This window comes from Manis javanica, chromosome 4 (assembly GCF_040802235.1).
Source record: "Manis javanica isolate MJ-LG chromosome 4, MJ_LKY, whole genome shotgun sequence".
Taxonomy (NCBI): domain Eukaryota; kingdom Metazoa; phylum Chordata; class Mammalia; order Pholidota; family Manidae; genus Manis; species Manis javanica.
Window position 1 is genome coordinate 161727555 of NC_133159.1, and position 21300 is coordinate 161748854.

General features: G+C 49.6%; 3 protein-coding genes across 9 annotated transcripts; 2 read left to right on the forward strand and 1 right to left on the reverse strand.

Annotated features, from left to right (window-relative positions):
* The first annotated feature begins 1546 nt into the window (after positions 1-1546).
* On the forward strand, positions 1547-4452 carry RPL27 (ribosomal protein L27). Its single transcript, XM_017656270.3, has 5 exons — positions 1547-1685; positions 1926-2008; positions 2986-3155; positions 4037-4147; positions 4259-4452. Exons 2-5 carry the CDS (start codon positions 1928-1930, stop codon positions 4305-4307), a joined length of 411 nt encoding a protein of 136 aa, XP_017511759.1. The 5' UTR covers positions 1547-1685; positions 1926-1927; the 3' UTR covers positions 4308-4452.
* A 1358-nt stretch (positions 4453-5810) lies between these two features.
* IFI35 (interferon induced protein 35) lies at positions 5811-18382 on the forward strand. 7 transcript variants are annotated; one of them, XM_017656275.3, is made up of 7 exons: positions 5811-6027; positions 12581-12679; positions 13046-13193; positions 13264-13370; positions 13477-13663; positions 13757-13843; positions 14080-14418. In XM_017656275.3, exons 1-7 carry the CDS (start codon positions 6007-6009, stop codon positions 14145-14147), a joined length of 717 nt encoding a protein of 238 aa, XP_017511764.3. In that variant the 5' UTR covers positions 5811-6006; the 3' UTR covers positions 14148-14418. The 7 variants fall into 7 exon arrangements, with proteins under 7 accessions (XP_017511764.3, XP_036875623.2, XP_017511765.3 ...); XM_037019728.2 differs by lacking the exon at positions 14080-14418 and adding an exon at positions 16100-16668 and having other exon boundaries at positions 5812-6027; positions 13757-13863; XM_017656276.3 differs by having other exon boundaries at positions 5812-6027; positions 13757-13863.
* VAT1 (vesicle amine transport 1) lies at positions 14555-21200 on the reverse strand. Its single transcript, XM_017656271.3, has 6 exons — positions 20711-21200; positions 17744-17951; positions 17180-17350; positions 16986-17075; positions 16256-16497; positions 14555-16095 (listed from the first exon to the last, which is right to left on the reverse strand). The coding sequence occupies exons 1-6, from the start codon at positions 21116-21118 to the stop codon at positions 16012-16014; spliced, it is 1203 nt and encodes a 400-aa protein (XP_017511760.1). The 5' UTR covers positions 21119-21200; the 3' UTR covers positions 14555-16011.
* Between the last annotated feature and the right edge of the window lie 100 nt (positions 21201-21300).

Here is a 21300-nt window from a genome sequence, read left to right on the forward strand (position 1 = left end):
TATAGATCATATGACTCACTCCAGACCTGAATTGGAATCTCGGGTTGGAGGTGCATCTTTAATAAGCATCCCAGACAATTCAGACCCATACAAAGTTTGAAAATGGACTGAAGAAGAAAAAGAACAGAGCTTGGATCAGTTAGGGAGCAAGTGGAAAAAGAAAAGATTTAAAAGACAAGGTGAAATTCACAGAATTTTATTTGTTACTAATCTGATTCATTTTAAAGAAGACTCTGAGGCAACTGAGATTTCTGAGTCTGGTTTCTATGTTTAAAGAGAGCAAAAGATGCAGAAATAGGTAAGAGGCTGGGAGAAGACCATGAAGGTGGAAACAGAGCAGTGTGGTGTAATGGGAAGAGCACTGGACTGGGAATGGGAAGAACTTGTTCTGGGCCAGCAATTCTGATTTTGCTGCCCTAGAACTGTCCTCTCTGAGAAGGTGGAGAAGATGATCTTTGAGGCCCCTTCCAACTCAAATGTCATTCCAAATCAAAGCAGAAAATACTTGAATATAGAAACATAAGTACATAATTTGGGTGATAAGACATTGGGATGGGGTCCTATGGTCTGTAGGAAAAATTGGTCCCTGGAGAGCCTCATGAAAAGAATTGAAACCCTGGTTATTCCCACATCTTGCCCAAGACCAATTCCATACATTCTTCAATGTTCAGATGAGCAAAAGCTGTAAAATGGTTTCTCTATTTTAAACTCAGAGGACATCTAAAGAGCCATGTAAAAACACTCTTCAGTGAGTCATGGGAAATAATTAAGTTTGAGAGCCAACTAGACCTGGGTTCATGCCCAGATTTGAATCCTAACTATGCTATTGGTCAGGCTTAACCTCAGATAACTTAATCTCCCTGAATCTTAATTTCCTCACATCTAAAGGGGAGAAAAGTACCCAAAGGGCAGAGTTGTGAGAATTAAATAGGCTGTTGGCTTATGTAAAGCATCTTACCTGGCATAGAGCAAGTGCTCAGTATGATGATAGAGTAAACAGTATGGGCTCAAGGAGGACTGCTTGAGTCTGCGTCCCAGCTCTACTACTTAATAGCTGTGGACTTTGGGCAACAACTTTATAATGGAGATAATAGTACCTAACTCCTAGTGTTATAGGGATCACACAGGGTGAGCAGCTGCCATCACCATCATCCTTCACCTCCCTCACTGCTTATTCCAGTCGGTAATGTCTATGACATCACTAGACTATAAATGCTGGGGGTAAGTACTCTGGTTTATCTTCGTCTCTTACGCCTAGCAGTGCACACGGTGGGCATTCCAATGTTCCTTAACTCTTCCAAGGCAAAAACAAAACACAACAAAAAAAGTGTTCCCCTTCCCCCTAGCGCCAGAGAGAGGAACTGCAACCAAGGGGGCTGAAGAGCAGCTGTCAAAAGACCGCGCATGCCTTCCTCGCGCTTCCACCCGTACGAGGGAGATTGGACTCCTTTGCTCTGGTTTACAGCTGGAGATGCTAATAAAGTTTGATTTCAATAAATGAACGGCTAGAGCCCGCTTTCCCTTCAACAAGTTCTTCGGTCCGCAGCACAGGTTTTGAATGCCAGCTAGAGGCGGGGCGAAGCCTGAGAGGCGTGATCGGAAGTGAGGTCGCCTCTCCCTGGGGTGAAAGGTTAGAGGAAGGGCCGTTCCTTCCTTTTCGCTGTAGGTTTAAGTTTCTGCTGTCGGTGAGTGTAGGCTTGGGCAGGGTCTTGCAATCCGCTGCCATCCGCGGCCTGGGGGTCGCGTTGCGGAGTGGTATCGGGTGCTTTCCGTCCTTTGGTCCCCGGCGGCTTCGTAGGGGATCCTGTCCCGCGATCAGGGCTTGCGGGCGGTCTGGGCCAAGAGAATAATGAGCGCAGCCTGAGTTTCAGGCCCACGGCCTGGGTTTGCGGAATTTTGAGCGTCCTCTTTCCCTTTCTCGGCAGAAATGGGCAAGTTCATGAAACCCGGGAAGGTGGTGCTGGTTCTGGCTGGACGCTACTCCGGACGCAAAGCAGTCATCGTGAAGGTGAGCCTCACGAGCCTCTCTAACGCCTTTGCATCCCTGGAATCGGGCTGGTTTCAGGGAGCCGGAAAGCTGGGAATCTGTAACTGATTTGGGAGCCTTAGCCATTGAACACTGTGGGTATGTGGGCGGTGCGTGCATGGGGGTTCTGTCGAGGAAGATGAAAAGTAAAAAGCAAATGTGTGTTGAGTTGTGCACCTAAAACAACGCATCCTCTACTAAAAAGGTTTTTAATAATAGTAGCCAACGTGTACTGAACGCTTGCGTGGGCTTGGCACTGCCTTAGAGGTAGGTGTTGCTGTGTCCAGTCTTTGCAGTAACCACAGGGGTTTCGTTTCTATTGCTAAGAATTAAAGATCTTAGGTAGTAATTCACCTGAGATGAAACAGGTAGTTAAGTGTTGCAGCTGGAATTCTGTAAAAAAGACGAGAAATTGTTCCTAGTCCAACGGGTTACTTCGTGTAGTTTAGCTCTTAACCATTTATTTTCTGCATACATTTTGTAGCCTCTTGTGAGATCTCCCTAAGCTCTGGCCCATAAACCCTGCTTTTGGCTGTTGTGTGGACACTGGGGCACCCTCTGTTTCCCTTCCCCCATCTACCTGAGACTGGTTTCTGAAGTTAAGCTTGAAGTTTTGAAATCCAGCCTTCACCCCTCGACTAGCAGTGCAGTCATGGAGGAAGTTGAGATGTAAAGTCCTAAGAACCAGTGTTTGGTACAGAGCAAGCATTCCATAAATGTTAACCACTGTTATTTTTAAATCTCTTCCTATTTAGAGTGAATACCACCCTTACTCCATTACTCTTGGGGGCATCTACCACAGCACTTAGAATGTCTTTGTTTTTGTTTTTTTACTGTAATGGGTCTCAGACCTAGGGGGTGGGGTGTTCTTTCTATACATGATTTACACCTAGCACAAGGCCTATATAGGCCCTTGGTTAATAACAATGGGATTTTTTTTTTTTTTTTTGCTCATTTAGAACATTGATGATGGCACCTCAGACCGCCCCTACAGCCATGCTCTGGTGGCTGGAATTGACCGTTATCCCCGCAAAGTGACAGCTGCCATGGGCAAGAAGAAAATCGCCAAGAGGTCAAAGATCAAGTCTTTCGTGAAAGTTTATAACTACAATCACCTCATGCCCACAAGGTGAGCATTTCAAGAGTGGGAATGAAAGGGACCACCCACCATTCACTGCCCTGCTTAATAAGGATAACCTTGTAGTCATTCCATTGTTGGGAAGAGACATTGTTTTTTAATTTGTCACTTACAAAGTGGTCATGCTTTCCAATGTTACCTCTTTAATCTGGGGGCTGTTTCCTGTCTTAGATTGGCCAAGCAGGATTGAAAAGTGTCTTCTGAGTTTACTCTTCGTATGTCTCACTAGTCTTCCCAAATAATTCCATTCAGCCTACAGACCCTTTAGTTGCTAGCCTTTCACAGAATTGTGTAGCACATACACGATCTCAGTACAAGAGTTAGAAGGCAATACAAAATTTGAGAAACTCCAACAATAATTGCCAATACCCAGCAGTACTTTTCCTGAAAGTTCACTGCCGGGACTGCATGTTTACTCTTAATTTGCTGACTTAGAGAGGCAGAGCTGTTTCTCAGGTGCTGGATGGCAGAGAGACTGAGGCATTAGCTGTCTGGCATTTGCAGTCTTTTGAGACTGGCCCTGCATAGATAGAACCTGAACAGCACTAAATAAAAGGGCTTCCAATAGAAAGCTAGCCAGTTGCCATGGTCCTAGTGAAGAAGGGCTGATAAAATGACTGTTCTTAGCTAGAAAGAGAGTAGTGGAAAGTTGAGAATGAAATGTGAAGTATTTTATTGGCTTGAATCTATCTAAATTGAGTCTGCTAAAATTAGGGGGTTTCTAAAGAATCATCAGGACTTTGGCACAGCTTTTGAGGATTGCTCCTATGGAGTCAAACTCTTGACACCCCAATGTCCCAGGAGTGCTTGGAGGTTATGTAAAGGCCCTGGCAGTGTATGGGCTGATCTTGCTTCCCTGCCATTGTCCCCAGGTACTCTGTGGATATTCCCTTGGACAAAACTGTCGTCAACAAGGATGTCTTCCGAGACCCTGCTCTTAAACGCAAGGCCCGAAGAGAGGCCAAGATCAAGTTTGAGGAGCGGTAAGCCAGCTTTGGTGATGGATGTGGGGGTGCAGTTTTGCTACTCTCCATGAAGGGAATTTTGTATCCCTGTTGCACCTCTCATTGGTGTCCTTTTTTTCCCCCTTTTAGGTACAAGACCGGCAAGAACAAATGGTTCTTCCAGAAGCTGCGGTTTTAGATCTGTTTTGTTTCCATCATTAAAAATGTAAAAAAAAAACCCTGTCTGCCTGCTGTGTTATTAGACTGGGACAGGAGAACATTCATACAGTGAGTCACTGGGTGGTGGGAAAGCTCAAAATAAAAACTAAGTCTGGCTTTGTGAGACTAGGACTTGTATCCTTGGCCTGATAATCCTCTAATGATCTGGCTGCCCTCAGTGGGTAAACTGTGATTTACTGAACTGTTCCCCAAAAAGGGCTCTTAACATTTTTAGGTGCAGAACTGTTGAGCATCCCTGGCTTCGACCCATTACCTAAAGAACCCAAGCTACCCCCATTATGACAATCACAGGCGCTTTGAGTGGCACCAGCTGCTTTGGAGTGAGAGCCACAAACCTGAGGTTCTCAAGCCTTAGCGCTGGTGGTTGGTTAGACCACAAAGTGCTAGAGTTCCTGCACGACTTACTTAGTAGGTTGATTTCCAGCCCGTTGTCCCATGATACTGGAGCTGCTGTGAGGAACACTGGAGAACTCCATAAGGTGATAGGGTCGAGGGCCAATGAGGAAGGCCTGACCCCCAGACAGCCGTTCCTAGTGAGACCTGGGTAAGTCCCCAGGCAGCCTGACTAGTAGACTGTCAAGGAAGGATGTGAATCAAGGGGCTTGGACACAGCTGTGAAGCATTTTGACCTGGCATTTGCCTTTCATTGGATACTTAAACTGACCCTGTCTTACTGGTAAAATAGGCCTTCCCGCTGGTGATGGAACAATGTAAACGTGTATTTGCCAAGCTTTGGACTTTGCACACTTGCACCCGAGACAGGCTTGGGTGGTAAACTACTCTTGGTGGAAAAACCCTGGACTAGATGAAATCAGGAAACATACACAGTGTTCTGTGTACTTAAACCCTCAAGTGTTGGGGTCTCTTGTCAGGATGGACTCCTGTTAAGGAGCTTGCCTTCTCAGAGTCACAAATGGACTGACTTTAAACCCTCCTGACTAAAAATGCAAGTTTTTACATTATCCCTCAAGGTCTAAATGTTCCAACCAGATTCGGATACATCCCTTATTTTGTAGCCGTATGTCTTGTACCTCAGAAGTTAGAATCTAATCTGCAAAATGAGGAAAAAAGGACCAACTTAATAGAGTTTTGAAGATCCAAGTTAATTCACATAAAGCAGAAACAGTAGTGGGCATATAACACAGCTTTCAACAAATGCTGGCCGTTCCCGCAGTTTTGTGAATTTGATGGGCGTTACTTTATCTGTCCTGGGTGCATTTCTCATTCAGTTAATGTCTGCATGTGCCCACATCTTTCTAGGGTCTCGGGAAATATCCACCAACAAAGCAGACAAAATTCTACCAGTGGGCTTGTGCTGGGTTTGATAAGCTGGAATAAGCATCCAGTTTGCAGTTGGTAGGGTAGCTTCCGAGGCGGCATAGCAGGGCGGAGCACACGTCAGGGGCTAGGAAGGCTCCTCCCAGGGGTGGGGAAACCATCTGGGGGCGTGTGAGCACCAAAGGGCGGGCTTTTCACTGAAATGAAAGTGGAAGTAAAGAGCTTCCTGCAGAATCCCATCTGAAGCGTATTCAGGACTTGCTGGGGGAACTAAAGCCCCCGGTAAGGTACAAGCGAGAGTTCAGTCCGGGTGCACGGTGCACCCGGCCGCCTTGTTCGTAGCTCTGAGGCTTCTGCTCCTGCCACCCGAACCCGGACCCATGTCAGTGACCCATGATGCGGTGAGGAAGGAGAGTGTGGGGGGTGGGGCAAAGGGGCACTCCTCTCGGCTGGGGCGCTGCAGGCATCTCCGGAGCCGCGGGCCAAGCCTGCTCTCAGCGCCTCTCTCAGACCGGCTGTGGATCTGGGGGAAGCACAGCGGGCGCAGACCTCTCCCCTGTCACATCGGTCCCCTAACCTATTGCCTCAGACAATTCTATAACCACATCATAAATGAGAATTTCTTGTGTGAATGTGTATTTTTCCGGAGAGAGAATCCTTAGTTTTCATCAGATACTCAAAGGGTTCTGTGAACAAAAAGGTTTTAAGAATTGCCCTAATGACAAGTCTGAAAGTTTAAGAATTGCTCGTATCCTCATCTCCTGAGATCTTCCCTTTTACTTCTATCTCATCTGAACCTTGAGCCCTCTTCAGGGTCAGAGGAAGCATGTACCTTCTCTGAGTAACCTTCCCGCCGTGCTGACCTGTGAACACCCCTCCTTAATGCTGGACTACACTGAGGACTGAGCCTCCTCTAGCCTACCCACCGTTTATCCCTAGTGCCTAGCGCTGTGCCTGGCACACAGTAGGCACTCAGTTACAGCTGCTTAATGAATGAAACACATCCGCTCTCCAGTTTCTTCGGTCTTCCCTCCCTAATACTACCCCAGCTGTTACAAATACACAGATTTCTCACTTGGACATTTTCCATTTGCCCTCAGGTGGTAAGAAAGACCACAGGCTCCCGGGCCAGCCTCTCTGGTTCCAAATCCTGGTTCCTCCTGGGCAATTTATTAGCCTCTCTAAAGTTTACAGGCTAAGCTCTATTTCCTTATCTATAAGAAGGGAATAATAGTAAGTAGCACCTCCTTCACAAGAATACATACCTGCAGTCATTAACCCGGATAACCCACAAATTAATACAGTAAAAACAGGACACCACTTGGCACAGACTAAGCACACAACACGTTTGTTATTGTTAATATTATTGCCAAGCTTTTCAGAACCCCAGTTTCCCAGGATTATCTTGATTCATCCCACTTCACTCCTACCTCTTGGCTTAAACCGCTCCCTTAAAGGGTCTTTACATATTAAAAAGCAAGGAAGGTGGGTGGGTTCAGGAAACCATTTTCTTTCATCACTCTAAACTCATTATTGAGAGACAACCTCAATTAATAACATTTTGGTGTCTATCTTCCCAGACTTTTTTAATGCATTTTTATGCATTAATAAATATCCTTATGAATTAAAACTCTTTAGATGAATAGGGATTGTGTTTTCCATACAGTTTTATATTTTTCTTTTGGCTTATTGTGAGCACATTCCCATGTCACATGTTCTTCTGTAATGTCTTTATTGCTACATAATATTTTATATTTATTTAAATCCTCTCTTGTAGACATGTAGATTTTATTTTCTGTTGTAAACAAAGCTAGGATAATAATCTTGGTACATGAACTTCTGGCCATTTACTTATGATAAGTGTAACTGGTGTTTTTGTTGCTCAGTCTCGGTGGTCATGCTCTCTCCCCCATCTTAGCCAGCCTGTTGGCAGCACTGGGCACAGCCGCCTACTCCTCCTCCTGGAACTTTGTTCCCTCCCCCCTCCTCTGCGTTCTCCTTGGCTGGTGCTTCTGTGTTTCCCTCTTCTAGTAAAGTCAGCCCTTGGGCCTCTCTCCGTCTACACCCACTCCCTTGTTGATCTCACTTAGTTTTGTGACCTTTTGTGATCTCATTTAGTTGTGTGACTACCGCCTCTGCCTGGGTAATTCCCCAGCTGATATTCCCAGCTGGGACCTCTTCCCTGAATGCTAGGTTGGTAAAGGTAGCTGCTACTCTACATCTGTACGGGGTGGTCAAACAGGCATTCCGTACCTAACATATTCAAAATAAACCCCTAATTTTTTGCTCCAAATCTCAGTCTTCCCCATCTCAGCCAATGGCTCTCATTCCCTCCATCTGCTCAGGCCAAAAAGCTTAGTCATCCCAGACTCCTCTCTCTTCCACACCCTATTTCTTTCTTTCTTCAGTGATATGTATTTTTATTGATTTTTTCCCCCTTTTTTAGAATTGGGATAAAGTTGGTATACAATGTTATATTGGTTTCACATGTAAAACGTAGTGACTCTAATTATATACATTACTAGATGCTTGCCACAGTAAGTGTGGTTCCCCCATCACCATATCAAGATATTACAATACTATTGCTTATACTCTATATGTTGTACTTCCATTCCTATAACTACTTTATTTCACAATTTGCCATTTGTACCTCTTTATCCCCTTCATCTATTTCACCCATGCCCCTGGCCTTCTCCCTATAGTCAACAACAGTCTGTTGTCAATAGTTATGAGTCTATTTCTCTTCTGTTTGTTTATTTTTTTTTTTTAGATTCCACATATAAGTGAAATCATATGGTATTTGTCTTTCTTGGACTGGCTTATTTCACTTAGCACGATACCCTCTAGATCCACTCATGTGGTCACAAATGGCAAGGTTTCCTTCTTTTTTACAACTGAGTAATATTTATGTACCACATCATCTTTAATCCATTCATCTATCGATGGGCATTTGAATTGCTTCCATATCTTTGCTATTGTAAATAGTGCTGCAGTGAACAGAGGTATGCATAGATCTTTTCAAGTTAGTCGTTTATTTTCCTTGAGGTAAACTCCCAGAAGCAGAGTCACTGGGTCATAGGGTATTTCTTCCACACTCTAATTCTGATCCATCAGCAACTTCAGTCCATCTAGACTCCGCTGCTGCTCTCCACCTTCACGGCTGCCACGTCGCTCACCTGGCTGCTCTAATGGCCTCCTCAATGGTCTTCTTGCTTGTACCCTTTCCCCTCACCAGTCTCTTCACACAGCAGCCAAGTAATCCTTTACATTTAAAGGATTAAATCCTAACATTTACGCCTGCCTGTGGCTTCCCACCTCCCTTAGTGTAAGAGGCCCTGCATGACCCAAGCCCCTCTCATCTGTGACTTCATTTCCAACCATTCTCCCCTCTCTCTGTGCTCCAGCCACATGGGCCTCCTTACTAATTATGCCTCAAATACACCTGACAAACTCCCACCTAAGGGCCTTTGCATTTGCTATTTCCGCTGCATAGAACTTTCCCCGTATGAACACAAGGCTTGCTCCTTTACCTCCTACAAGTATATGATCAAATATCATCTCAGGGAGGCCTATTCTGATCATTCCATGTAAAACTGTATTCCAACATTCTCTGTCTTCCCTTCCTGGCTTCGTTTTTGTCTATAACTCTTACCATGAACATACTGTAGATTTTACTTATTTATTTTGTTTATTGTCTGACTCATTCCCTAGAATGTAAATGCCATAAGGAAAATTTGTCTGTTTTCACCTCTATATCCCCAGAGCTTTGAACAAAGTCTGGCAATTGCTAGATGCTGGGCAGATGAATGCATGAATGAATGAATGAATGAATGAGCAAGAGAGCCAGCGGACTTCTTGTTGCCCTCCTTTCCTTGCATCTGTTTCAGTCCTCCTCCTGTGTCTCTGACAGTACTGTCTTGGCCCTGGCCCTGCTTATCTTTGACCATGCCTTCTTTTCCTTCTCTGCATTATTTTGTCTCTCATGAGCCATAACTAGGTATCCTCAGAGTACATTTTTAAGGCTCAGTCCCCAAAGAGCTCTTCCGTTCTCCTGAGCTCTTACCACATGCTGCTCTGACCCAGAGTCCTACCCAGCAAGTCCTGTCCATGACTGTGTGTGTCTTCAATGGCCTTGGGTTTGACTTACTTTGGTTTTGACTTACTTAACCTTGACAAAACTCAGCTTCCTCATCTATAAAATGAGGGTTATTAAAATAGAAGACATTTAACATAGCATTCATTACATGCCAGACACCAGTGTGTGTGTGTGTGTGTGTGTGTGTGTGTGTGTGTGTGTGTGTGTGCAAAGTGCTGTTTTGTCCATTTTACAGAAGAGGAAACCCAAGACACAGAATTAAATAATGTGCCATTGGCTTGCAGTAGTAAGAGGTACTGGGTATTAGCCCTGGGGGTTTGGCCTCAGAGTTTGTACTCTTAACGGTTATGCTAAATGGCCTCCTGATACTGCTGTGGTGAACATAGATAGCATGAGATTTTATCTCATGCAGTGGTTAGGTTCTAAACTTGACAAGAAGGCAGAAGAATGCATGTAGTCAAAGTCAACCTTAAATCATTAACTTACCACTAAAGTTTCCAGAATTTACAGTCTTTCAATGAGCTCAGTGTAAAATACATCACATTTTTTTTCTAGTTAAAGCACCAAATGATCATTGGTTTGCATTTAGAGACCATGTTATCATGTTATGTAAATAAGTAGCATGTATAGCTGAATTCATTCATGTAAGTGACTACAATCCGCCTCTGTTACCTTTAAGAGGGTCCTAATAATAGAGAAGTTTCCGATGGGAGTTGGAGATAGAAGGCAGGTTTGTGACACTTAAATGAGATGGAGTCCACCTGTGCCTGGATTCAGCGGGCCCTCAGTAACCACCAGCTCTCTTCCCTTGCCTGCTGCCTCAGTGGCATTATAAAACTCTTGAACACTCAGGTCTACAACCTTAGTATCATCTCCCCAGTTTGTCCCCTCTGTCTCCTTAATAATCCAGGGTCTGAAGGCTTTTCCTCATGATATAGGTGCTTATCAGCTCATGCCCACTGCCCGTGGCCCAGGTCGGCTCCTGCCAAGCCTGTGGGAATTAGAGCCTCAAATTCTTGGTTTGTTTTCCCCACACTACAGTTTCTGTTGCTCCAGTTCATCCTGCCATCACTGATCTCATGATTATTGATCTCTTGATTGATCTCTGATGATTGATGGATGTCCATCACACACTCCCCCTTACAGAAAGCTTCACCAGTTCCCCAGTTCCTACTGCTACCAAATCTAAATCCCCGTTTTTAAATGGTTCTTTTTAAAACCCTATGTATTAAGCTTTTGTTTGTTTATTATTATTAATCTATTTATTAATAACATCACCAATTACTAGATTTTTCAGGCAATTATGTATGATTAGATCAAGCTTTAAAGCAAAAGTAAACAGAGGGTGGCCTGAGGACTGACTAGCCAATAGTATATTTCATTTTTCAGATATTTTTTAAATTGAGCCATCTTTTTCAAATAAAAATTCAGATTTCTGATTTCCCTTAATATGGGAAGACAGGATACTGGAACCACATTCCCATGTGAAAAAAATTGGTTAGGGCTGAGAAGAGGTTGACATTTAAGTGGGCACATGCTCCCTCCAGTTTTTCAGAGTCCCCACTTCTCCCTATTGTGCTACACCAGCTCTCTTGACTCATTGATATCATCTTACTGGCCCTTAAAGGCACTGAGTTTGTAACCCTTTGTTTACAGAAATATAAAGAACGAGGTACCTTTCTCACTACTGATAAACCAGCATTATTCAGTCAAGCCCTAGTTTTCCTCTGCTTAAAATAGAGTGAATTCACACTGAATTTCTTCAATCCCCGCTGTAACATGCTCCCATTCATTCAACACATTTACTGAATGCCTGTTTTGTGCCAGGGACTGGGGACACTGGGAATACAGAGATGACCAAGACAGAACTGGTAAGCTCACACTTCTCTGAGCTGACCTTATTTATGAGGCTTCCCAACCACGGGGTGAAACTCTGCCAGCTAATGTCTGCTCCAACCCATAAACAAAGGTGCATTGATTTGTACCCCTGGTGTCATTCCCCTGCTCACGTTGTCACCTCTCGCTGGACTGGCTCCAAATCACACCCAGCCTGGAAGGCTGCTTGGTACAGTGGGAAGGGTGGCAGTCAAAGGACAAGCTAGGAGATGTGGGGTAAATGACTCCCCTACTCTGGGCTAGATTTCTTCACTGTACAGCACAAATTAGCATGCTGGAGTCTGCCTAGGGCCAAATGACCTCAGGCAAGTTACTTAACCTCTCTGAACTTTGGTTTCTTCATCTGTAAAATAAGGGTAAGAGGGTATTTATCTCACAGGATTGTTTTCAGAATTGAGTGATATAATCCATGTAAAGGGCTTAGCCCAGTGCCTGGCATATACTAAGTACTTAACAAATGTTAGCTAGTAGTATTACGACGTTTTGCGACTCTAAGCTCCCACTCCTCCTAGAGGCCTCTCCAGGTTTGTTACACTTTGGGACTGTCTCTCCTCCAAATACCTGCTGTCCTATCAGCAGGGTGATTGTGCACTGTCTTGGGTACTGTTTTGTATGGGCTTGAGGGCTGGACCCTTGTCTTCTACTGCCCTGGGTCCACTGTCCTGTTTCAGTGCCCAGATATTGTAGCTGGAGGTCAGTGTTTGTTAAACTCTGGGTCTCCAGTAACAGCCCAGCCATGGCTGCTGCAAAGGCCTTTCAGAGCATGACGGAGTTGAGGCCAACCCAGTCATGAGTAAAGTGGTCCAGGACCCGCCCAGAGCAGGGTAAAGGGGCTGGGTTGGTCTTGGGCTGAGCATCAGCTCTGCTCCTGGAGAATCCAGATTATGGCCCCCCTTCCTCTGGGCTTGTTCATTCTCTGCAAAGGCAGGTGGGCATCTGGTCATTCTCATCTGCTCCAACAGGCCCTCCACACCCTTCAGGAGGAGCAGACCAGATTAAAGATGAGGCTGCAGGAGCTGCAGCAGCTGAAAAGGGAGCTGGGGGACGCTCCACAAGGCAAGGTAAGCTGAGAGAGGGGGTGTGGCCTGGTAGAAAGAGCTGACTAGTTTTTAGTTGCACTCCTGGCGCTGCCGCTTCCTTGCTGGGTCACCTTGAGTATGTTACTTGAACTCTCTGAACCTGTTTTCTCATCTGTAAAGTGGAGCTACCTACCTCTCATGTAAGGAAAAACTAAAGTCTTGTGTATAAAGTGCCAGCTACAGGCTTGACCTATGTTTAGCCACTCATTTCTCCAGCTCTTTCAATAAATACATTTACCCTGGCACTCAACATCAGTCACACTGAACTGGGGACACTTTCCTCCTGGGAGGGAGTGGGGAACTCTCAATGCCTTGAAGGCTGAATCAGTCTCCCCCTACCACCTCCAGGTCCCATTCCCAGTGCCTGAGATCCCTCTGGTGTTCCAAGGACACACTCAGCAGGACAAAGATGTGCCCAAGTCTTTGGTTTTCAAAGTGCGGATCAGCTACCCTCTACCTGGAGGCTCTGCTCTGGTTACCTTTGAAGACCCCAAGGGTGAGCTCTCAGGGAAGCCTTGGGAGGGAGGCTGAGGGTGCCCAGGACTGACCCAGCCCCCCCAACTCAGTGGCTGCACAGGTGCTACAACACAAGGAGCATCAGATTAAGGTAGAAGAGTGCCGCCTGCAGGTGCAGGTCCAGCCCTTGGAGCTGCCCATGGTGACCACCATTCAGGTGATAGAATGGCGGGGTCCTGGGGTGGGCAGGGGGCGCTGCGTGCCTGCGCACCGGGGAGTGGGCTGGGCCTGGCCTGGGACCATTCCTTCTCATCTCCTCCTAGGTGTCTAGCCACCTGAGCAGCCGGAGGGTGCTGGTCAGTGGGCTTCCTGCGGGGCTCGGGCTGAGTGAGGAGGAACTGCTGGACAAGCTGGAGATCTTCTTTGGCAAGACCAGGAATGGGGGTGGTGATGTGGAGGTTCGGGAACTGCACCAAGGGGGCATCATGCTGGGCTTCGCTGAGGATGGAGGTAAGGGTGCTGCTGGCAGGACTGGGGCACAGGCATCAGGTTATGGGAGCGGAGAACCCTTGGCTAAAGGTCCACCCCTCCCTGGCCCCACAGTGGCCCAGCACCTGTGTCGGATTGGCCAGTTCACAGTGCCACTGGGTGGACAACAGTTCCCTCTGACGGTTTCTCCCTACCTGAAGGGTGAGATCCAGAAGGCCGAGGTGAGGGGGAAGGTGGGGAATGGGGGCCAGGCGACCTATCTGCCTGCCAGAAGCTTGCCTAAGGGAGGCTCAGAGCCCCTAAACCCACTGACCAACCCACCATCAGCCTCTTTAGGCCTCCTGCCCCCTCTCGGTGGGTGCTCCATGGCCCACCCTCTGTCCCTAGCCTGACTCTCATGAGCCTTTCCCTGTCTCCGGGCTCCTTTTCCAGATCAGGTCCTGCCCAGAGCCCCACTCAGTGCTGGTGCTCAACATTCCTGACGTCCTGGATGGCCCAGAGCTAACTGACATCCTGGAGACACACTTCCAGAAGCCTACCCAAGGGGGTGGGGAGGTGGAGGCCCTGACAGTTGTGCCCCAAGGGCAGCGGGGCCTGGCAGTCTTCACCGCTGAGTCTGGCTAGGAAGCTGCCCTTCTCCCTCCCACCCTGCCGCCACGTTTCTCAAAGGGCTGAGGCTGGATGCACTGCAGGGGGAGAATGCTGGTCAGCAGCGGGCAGGGATTGCCAGCTGCGAAATGCTACCTGAGAACTGTAAAAGCGCCCACCTGCTGTGATCTTCGTCATTTTGTTTTCATGAAATTCAATTTGGAACTGGAAGGAGGCTTCTGGGAGGGATGAAACCCTAAGCTTCCACTATCAGTACTGGCTGCCCACATGCTCACTTTTCCCTCTACGCTCAGAGGCCCAGGACCCAGGATTTGGCTTTTTATTGACACAAACACAAAGGCAGCTTCGGTAATGGAGTGGGGTACACAAAAGCAGAAAATCACACTTCACATGTTTAGGCCTCATTTAGACAATGATGAGGCTGAGTCCCTCCCCCCACCTCCGTCAGCAATGGCTCGGGCAATAACTCTCCTTGATCCCAGGTCAGAGAGTGGAGGGAGTTACCCCCCTACCCAGAAGTCCCCACTTTGGTTCCAGTGACCCAGGTCCTAACCACCTCCCCTGCTCCCCTGTTCCATGTCCTCCCCACCCATGTAAACAAAGTTAGGGGCTGAGTTTGAAAAGCTGGCTCCCTGCTCTGAGAAGGCCGTGAACCTCTCCTGATGACACAGGGAGTGTGCTTTGATTTTCACTTTGGTCCAGAACAAGAAACAGATGGCACTGCCTCTCAGAGCTCTGGCTGGTAAATGCCACACTTATCTGCAAGGCTGAGAAAGCTTACCCACCTTTCTCCCTAACCACCCAGAGAAATGACAGCCCCAGAGATAGGACAGGGCACAGATCCCAGAAGGCTAGGGCCTGGCCCCACCCACTGGCACACACAGATTTTTGGCAGTGTTGTAGGACTGGGGAACAGCAAACCCCAGCTCCGCCAGAACGAGGAAGGCACTGGGGAGTGCGGGGGTGGAGAAGGAGGTGCGAGACAGGGCTCCCCACATACACAAGCACAGGTTTTCCTTGCTAAGGCACCGAGAACAAATCCAGAGAACTCAGTGAAGGGGGGCTCTGTGTCCCTCCCACAGAGTTGTGACCTAGAGGAGCAGGTCTGATTCCCGCCCTTGTTTTAAGAGGCAACCTTGGTTAATAAGAGTGGCAGAAAACCTGGAGATGGAAGAAACCCATTTGTGCTTAAAAAGTTGGGGACAAGAGGACAAGGCCATGCAATGAGGAAACAGAGTTCAGGGGTGGGCGCTGGTTGGCCCAGGGCTGAAGGGACACTAGGGCGAGACTAGGACATGCTGGATTCACACAGATTAGCCCCAAATCCTGAGCTGACATTTCAATTCTTTGGGGAGCTGTGGGGCAGGGGCAGGAGGGGAGATGAGGCAGAGGTGGAAGCACATAGAATGGGACAGAAAGGGATTGGCTAATCTTGGCACAAAAGCAGCAGAGCAGGCCCAGGGAAAGGGTGGGGGCAGGAAGCTGCGGCCTCCCTCTGACCCTCCCTGTCCCTTTGGCAAGGCCCAGACATCCAAGTGGTCACTTCCCAACCTTTTTGGAGGGCAGGAAGTGGGGAGAGGGCAGCCCTGACTGAAGAGAAAGAACAGGGCAGGGGAGAGGTCACCACCAACTGGAAGCCTTCAGGGGAGAGAGGGCAGAGCATTACCATAGGAGATAAAATGCAAAAGAGTCTGGTAGCCAACAGAGCATAGCTTCCCAGTGGCTTTCTTCCTGGGTCCCAAGGGTCTCCAGCTCCAGCCCTAGTTCTCCTTCTCTGGCCCAGGCACCAGGAGGACTTTGCCCACATTCCTCTTCTCTTGCATCTGCCTCATGGCATCCACCACCTAGAGAGGAAGACAGGACTGCTCCAGTGCCGCCATCCGGTCCCTCCAGAGAGCAGCCTAAAGGAGTCAGCCCTCCCCTTCCCAGGAATCCTAGCCCTGGAAGCCCAGGCATCTGTCACAGGTCCTACACAGGCCCTCCCTGAAGAGCCAACACACTCACCTTCTCGAAGGGCCACACGGAGTCAATGTGGGGTTTGATGTGGCCCTGGTTGTACAGAGCCAGGAGACGGGTCACCACCCCACTGACCAGCTCCACCTCGCCCTCCAGATAGCCCAGGTGGTAACCGCACACAGCTCGGTTGGCTGGCAGCAGCTGCAGAGCTGTCACGCTGAACTGATTCCACCATGTGCGCGCCATGGCCATCAGGTTCCGCTTGGGGCCTGTCAGCAGGTTGGCCATTCCTGAGGGATGAGAATCCAGATGCCAGGCAACCCCTGCATGTCTGGATCTATGCTTGTCTGCCCCGCCACAGACCCCTTACAATTGTCCGCAGACTGACAGGATAATTCACCACCTGCTGGCCACCAGGCCCAAATGGACTCCGGCAGACTCAAAAATTGCTCTAATCTTTGTTTATTTTGTGTGTGAATGAAAATGCCGCTTGCCCGGGAAAGCAAGACAAAGGAAGGCAAACTGGTTGATTTTTCAACAGGAATAATCCCCAAACAGGAGCACAGAAAGAAGAATTTCCTAAGGCTTGCATGAAATGCCGTGAAAGAGAATGACAGTGTCTGCACTTGGGCAGTGGCAATCCGACGCAGTATTCGGGCCATCCTAACCCTGATGCTCTCTACAGAGTGCCCAGTCCCCAGGCCTCTGCATTCCCACCTCTCAGGCCACCCTGCCACCCCTGATTCCCCTCTCCTCCATCCCCAGCCCACTAACTCACCATAGGTGACCACTTTGCCCATGGGTTTGAGGAGGTTGTAGCCCTTGGCAGTATCTGACCCACCCAGTGGGTCCATGACAATGTCCACTCCTGTCACAGAGTAGGGAGGCCCAGGAACAGCATTAGGATCCACAAGTCTGGAGACCCCCTCCCTGTCCGGTGCCACTCTCCCCCTTTCCATACTCTGACCCCACCTTTGGGGGAGACCTTCTTGATCTCATCCACATAGTCAGCTGTGTGGTAGTCGATGGGGTATGTGACCCCGTTCTCCTTCAGCACCTCATGCTTGCTGGCCGATGCTGTCCCAAACACTGTCACATTCTCCACTGTACGGCACAGCTGCACGGCGGCCATACCCACGCCCCCTGCAGCAAGACACTTTTCTGAGGAGGAGCTATGGAGCCTCCCTGCCACCAATCTCCATTCTTGCCTCACAAGGACCCAGCCCACCACCTTGATTTAGCCTGGGCTCATTTTGAGGTGTTCTCCCCTCATCTCAGGTTCAACTTCCATGATTAAGAATTGGGAGGAGGGTGGCTGGCAGGGAGGGGTTGCTGGGTAAGGGCATATTGCTATGGACAGCACACCAGGCTGGACCTGGTGCCTGAATGTTACCAAGGCAACAACACTGCAGAGGCCTCTGGGCGCCATAGGCCAAAGTGTTACCATGACAACAATTCAGACAGGCGGCAGAGAAGGGGCCTAGAAGGAAATCTGGGTGGGGTAAAGATGGGGGATAAAAGGAGAGGGCCTGTCACCTGCAGCCATGTGTACCAAGACGCTGTGGCCAGGCCGTAGATTGCCGAAGTCAAAGAGGACCATGTAGGCTGTGATATAATTCACCAGCAAGGCAGCAGCTTCCTCAAAGGTCATGGCCTCAGGCATCGGGTAAGTCTGGGCCGAGGGCACAGTCACCTCCTCCTGCCACATGCCCGACCTGATCAATACCATCACCCGGTCCCCTACCTTGAAGAATGGAAGAAGAGCATGGTTCAGTCACTCATTAATTCATCCTCACAGTGATTCATGACCTCTCACTATATACAAGTCCCTCTTCTGGCAATGAAGGGGCAGTAGAAGCCGCGCAGGAATCAGGGTAATGATATAATCTCCAGAAACAGTAACAGCTTTACCTTCCCTGGGTGCTTACCCTATTCTAAGTGCTTTACATACACAGGCTCTCAATTAATCCTACTCCAGCTTTTTGAGGTAGGTACATCCTTATCTCCACTGTATGGGTTTACACTTCACTACTGTGTAAGATCCCGGAATGCAAGAAGCCTGCAGTTAGGGCAGCATGAAGTACTGATGAAGAGATCAAACTGTTTTGGTGAAAAAAAGGGGCTCCATTGTTTACTGACAGTGTGACCTTGGGCAAATAAAAACACTAAACTTTTTTGAGCCTCAGTTTTCCTATCTGTTATGCACATCAGGAGGCAAAAAAAAAAAATCACTCAGTGATTATCAGCCCAATGTCTGGCTCACAGTAAGCACTTAGTAGTGTTAGGTAACAACAATGTTAGCAAGAATGGCAGTTAACAGTTGCAAGGAGGGGCAGTCACCAGTGCAGTAACTGACGGGATAGGACAGTGCGTGGTGAGGACCAGGCTGAAGCACAGGTGAGGTCTCGGAGCAGTTAGGGCAGGAGGGGTCACCTCAAGAGAAGTGTTTGGGAGCCCAGGAAACACCTTCACCCAGAGATGGGTGAAGTTATGGACAAGGAGAACCACACAACCCCACCCATCAGGAAAAGGCATTTTCCTCCCACTCTCAGCCACCTGCACAAGAGCCTACTTGCAGGAGGAAAAGGGCAAAGAACGTTTTCCTCGAGTTTAGCAAGTGAGGTCAAGGGGAGGTCAGGGAAAAGGGGCAGTCTTAGGAGAAAAGAAGGCCTCTCCTCATGCTCTGAAGAGCCTGGAGAGAGAGGTGTGGGTGCTGTTCTGGGACAATCCCAGTCTGTCTTGGTCCCTGACAGGAATGATGGGAATTCTGTATGTTACTGGGATTGGGGTCTATGATGGGCGATGTAACTCCCACATACACCCTTTCTCATGTCCTCAAGCCCTCACCCTCTACTGAGGAAGAGGACAATGGGCAGGTTGGGATCTTTCCCCACGTGCACTGGCCAACATCAGGTCTGGGAAATGGAAGCATCCACGTCAGGACTCAGGACTAGTGGACTTGGAAATAACCCAGGAATGCTGGGAAAGCGCAATGATCAGTCTGGGTCATGACCAGTCCCAGATTTGGCCCAGAACAAAGCTCACTTACCCAGGCTAATGCCCACCCCTCAGCCCATCTCGGGGGAGGTCCATGACCCCTCCCCAGCCCAGACACTCGGGGGAAAGGGAGGGCAGGCTCTCCCCACAGAATCCAGCCTCTTACATCAGATTCTTGCCCTGGACAGGATATCCTCTAGTTACAAAGTGGAAAGTGTGGGGAGGGGTTAGGTGGGTGGCCTTCACGGGTATAATGAACTACCACTCCCCCCACCAAAAAACAAAACAAAAATTCCTCTTAGTACCTTCCCAAGAGTGGGATTATTTAGAAGTCAGTGGAAAGGGTGGGGCCAGAGCTGAATCCAAGAAGAAGCCCTTAAGGAGGAGATGTTTGCATGTACAATAAATCCGAGCATTCCAGCTCTGGGGTCTGGGACTGGCAGGACTGACAAGAGGAAGGATACAGCTGAGGGGCCTCTCTTACAGGGGCCTGATTTGAAGAGAAACCCCTATACAAAAGCCTTCACTCTGGGTCTCTCAAAAAGTTGGTCATTTGGAACTTTCTGGTGTCCCAGACTGCCGCCAAGATTAATGATAAACGAAAAGGAGAAACAGACTAGCAGAGCTGGGCCAACCTGCTCCCGGTGCCACACCCCCCACCCCAGTCTAAATGGGCACCGCTGGGGTTTCTGAGGCGAGGGTCCCTCCATGAGGAAAGCTGAGGGAGGTTCCACCCGAACGTTCCCAAAGGCAGCCCCGGGTCGTGGCCCGCTGGCTGAGTCACTGGAGGAGGAGATACTGTAGTCACAGGGGACAGCGCAAGACAAAGATCCAAAGACCTAAGTGCGCCCGCTCTCCCCCCAATCAAGATCAGACTGGCAGTGTAGGGCCGATGGCGGCTGGGGTGGGGGGCAGTCTCCCTCTCCTCCATGATGGGCGTGCCTCCTCTCCGGCTGTGCTCTGGGAGGGGCCGTCTCACACCCCCACAGACCACGGGGCTGCATGTGACCAGGGCTCAGCCAGAGCCAGGCTTCCCCGCCCAGCCCTAACACAGATCCTCAAGCTCCCTCGGGGAAAGAGGCGCTAATCGCCAGAGTGTCAGACCACTATTACCCGAGGAGTGTTTTGTGGGCAGGGGTACAGGTGTGGTTTCACGGGGGAGGGGGTGTCGGAGAAGACACTGCGCATGCGCATGGGCGCCCTTATTGTCCCCCCCACCCCACCCCACCCGGCCATGATCACGACTGCCGCTTCTGGGCTGCGGCGACAATTAAGAATGGTTGGGGAAGCGGCGATAACTCCATGTCCACCTTCATCGCCCACTATAAATCCAGTTATCCAGAAACCTCAGAACACAGACCCTTTTTCCTTCGCCTTCCACGCCCTACTACCTGGGTCCTCGCCAGCTTTCCCCGCCCTGCCACACCCCCGGCACCCTCCCTCGTGTCCCACTGCCCTGTGGCCTGCGCAGCCTTTCCCTGCCCTGCCCTGCCCTGGCCCGCTCACCTTGCGGTCGTTGACTCCCTCGCCCACCGCGATCACGACCCCTGCGCCCTCCATACCCGGAGTTAGGGGCAATGGTGGCAGCCGGTCGTACAGCCCCTGCCGGGCCATAAGGTCGGCGAAGTTAAGCCCGCAGGCACGGACGCGCAGCGTCAGCTGGCCGGGCCCAGGGGCCGGGGGCGCGGCCGGGCGACTCTGCAGCTTCACCTTGTCGTAGCCACCGAAGCCTGTGAGCACCAGGTAGCGCAGCGGCGGCGGCGACACGGCGGCGGCCCCCTCGGAGGCCGCGGGTGGCTGGGTGTTGCCAGCTGGCTCGGCATTCGGGGGCTGCGATGAGGCGTCTTCTCCGGCCCCTACTTCGGCTGCCGCCACCACGGTGGCCGCCTCGGCTCCCTCTCTCTCGGCAGACATGGCTGGGACTCCGGACGTGCGCGCACAGCTGGACAGAGGGCGCACAGCTGGGGAGGGCGGGGCGCAAGTCAGGCTGAGCGGAGGCCGCGGACTTCCAGCGGGAGGGGCGGGGAACCGGCCGGGGGTGGGGCCTGGCGCGCGGCCTTAAAGGGCCAGGGCCAACGTGCGGGTGCTGCGGAAGC

Coding starts and splice junctions, on each gene's coding strand:
- VAT1 (XM_017656271.3), bottom strand. CDS start 21,118: ATGTCTGCCGAGAGAGAGGGAGCCGAGGCGGCCACCGTGGTGGCGGCA. Junction 17,076..17,179: donor CAAGAAGGTCTCCCCCAAAG/GTGGGGTCAGAG, acceptor ACTCTGTGACAG/GAGTGGACATTGTCATGGAC. Junction 16,498..16,985: donor GGGCAAAGTGGTCACCTATG/GTGAGTTAGTGG, acceptor CTCATCCCTCAG/GAATGGCCAACCTGCTGACA.
- IFI35 (XM_017656272.3), top strand. CDS start 6,007: ATGTCAGTGACCCATGATGCG. Junction 13,371..13,476: donor CCATGGTGACCACCATTCAG/GTGATAGAATGG, acceptor ATCTCCTCCTAG/GTGTCTAGCCACCTGAGCAG. Junction 13,864..14,074: donor GTGAGATCCAGAAGGCCGAG/GTGAGGGGGAAG, acceptor CTCCTTTTCCAG/ATCAGGTCCTGCCCAGAGCC.
- RPL27 (XM_017656270.3), top strand. CDS start 1,928: ATGGGCAAGTTCATGAAACCCGGGAAGGTGGTGCTGGTTCTGGCTGGA. Junction 2,009..2,985: donor GCAAAGCAGTCATCGTGAAG/GTGAGCCTCACG, acceptor TTGCTCATTTAG/AACATTGATGATGGCACCTC. Junction 4,148..4,258: donor AAGATCAAGTTTGAGGAGCG/GTAAGCCAGCTT, acceptor TCCCCCTTTTAG/GTACAAGACCGGCAAGAACA.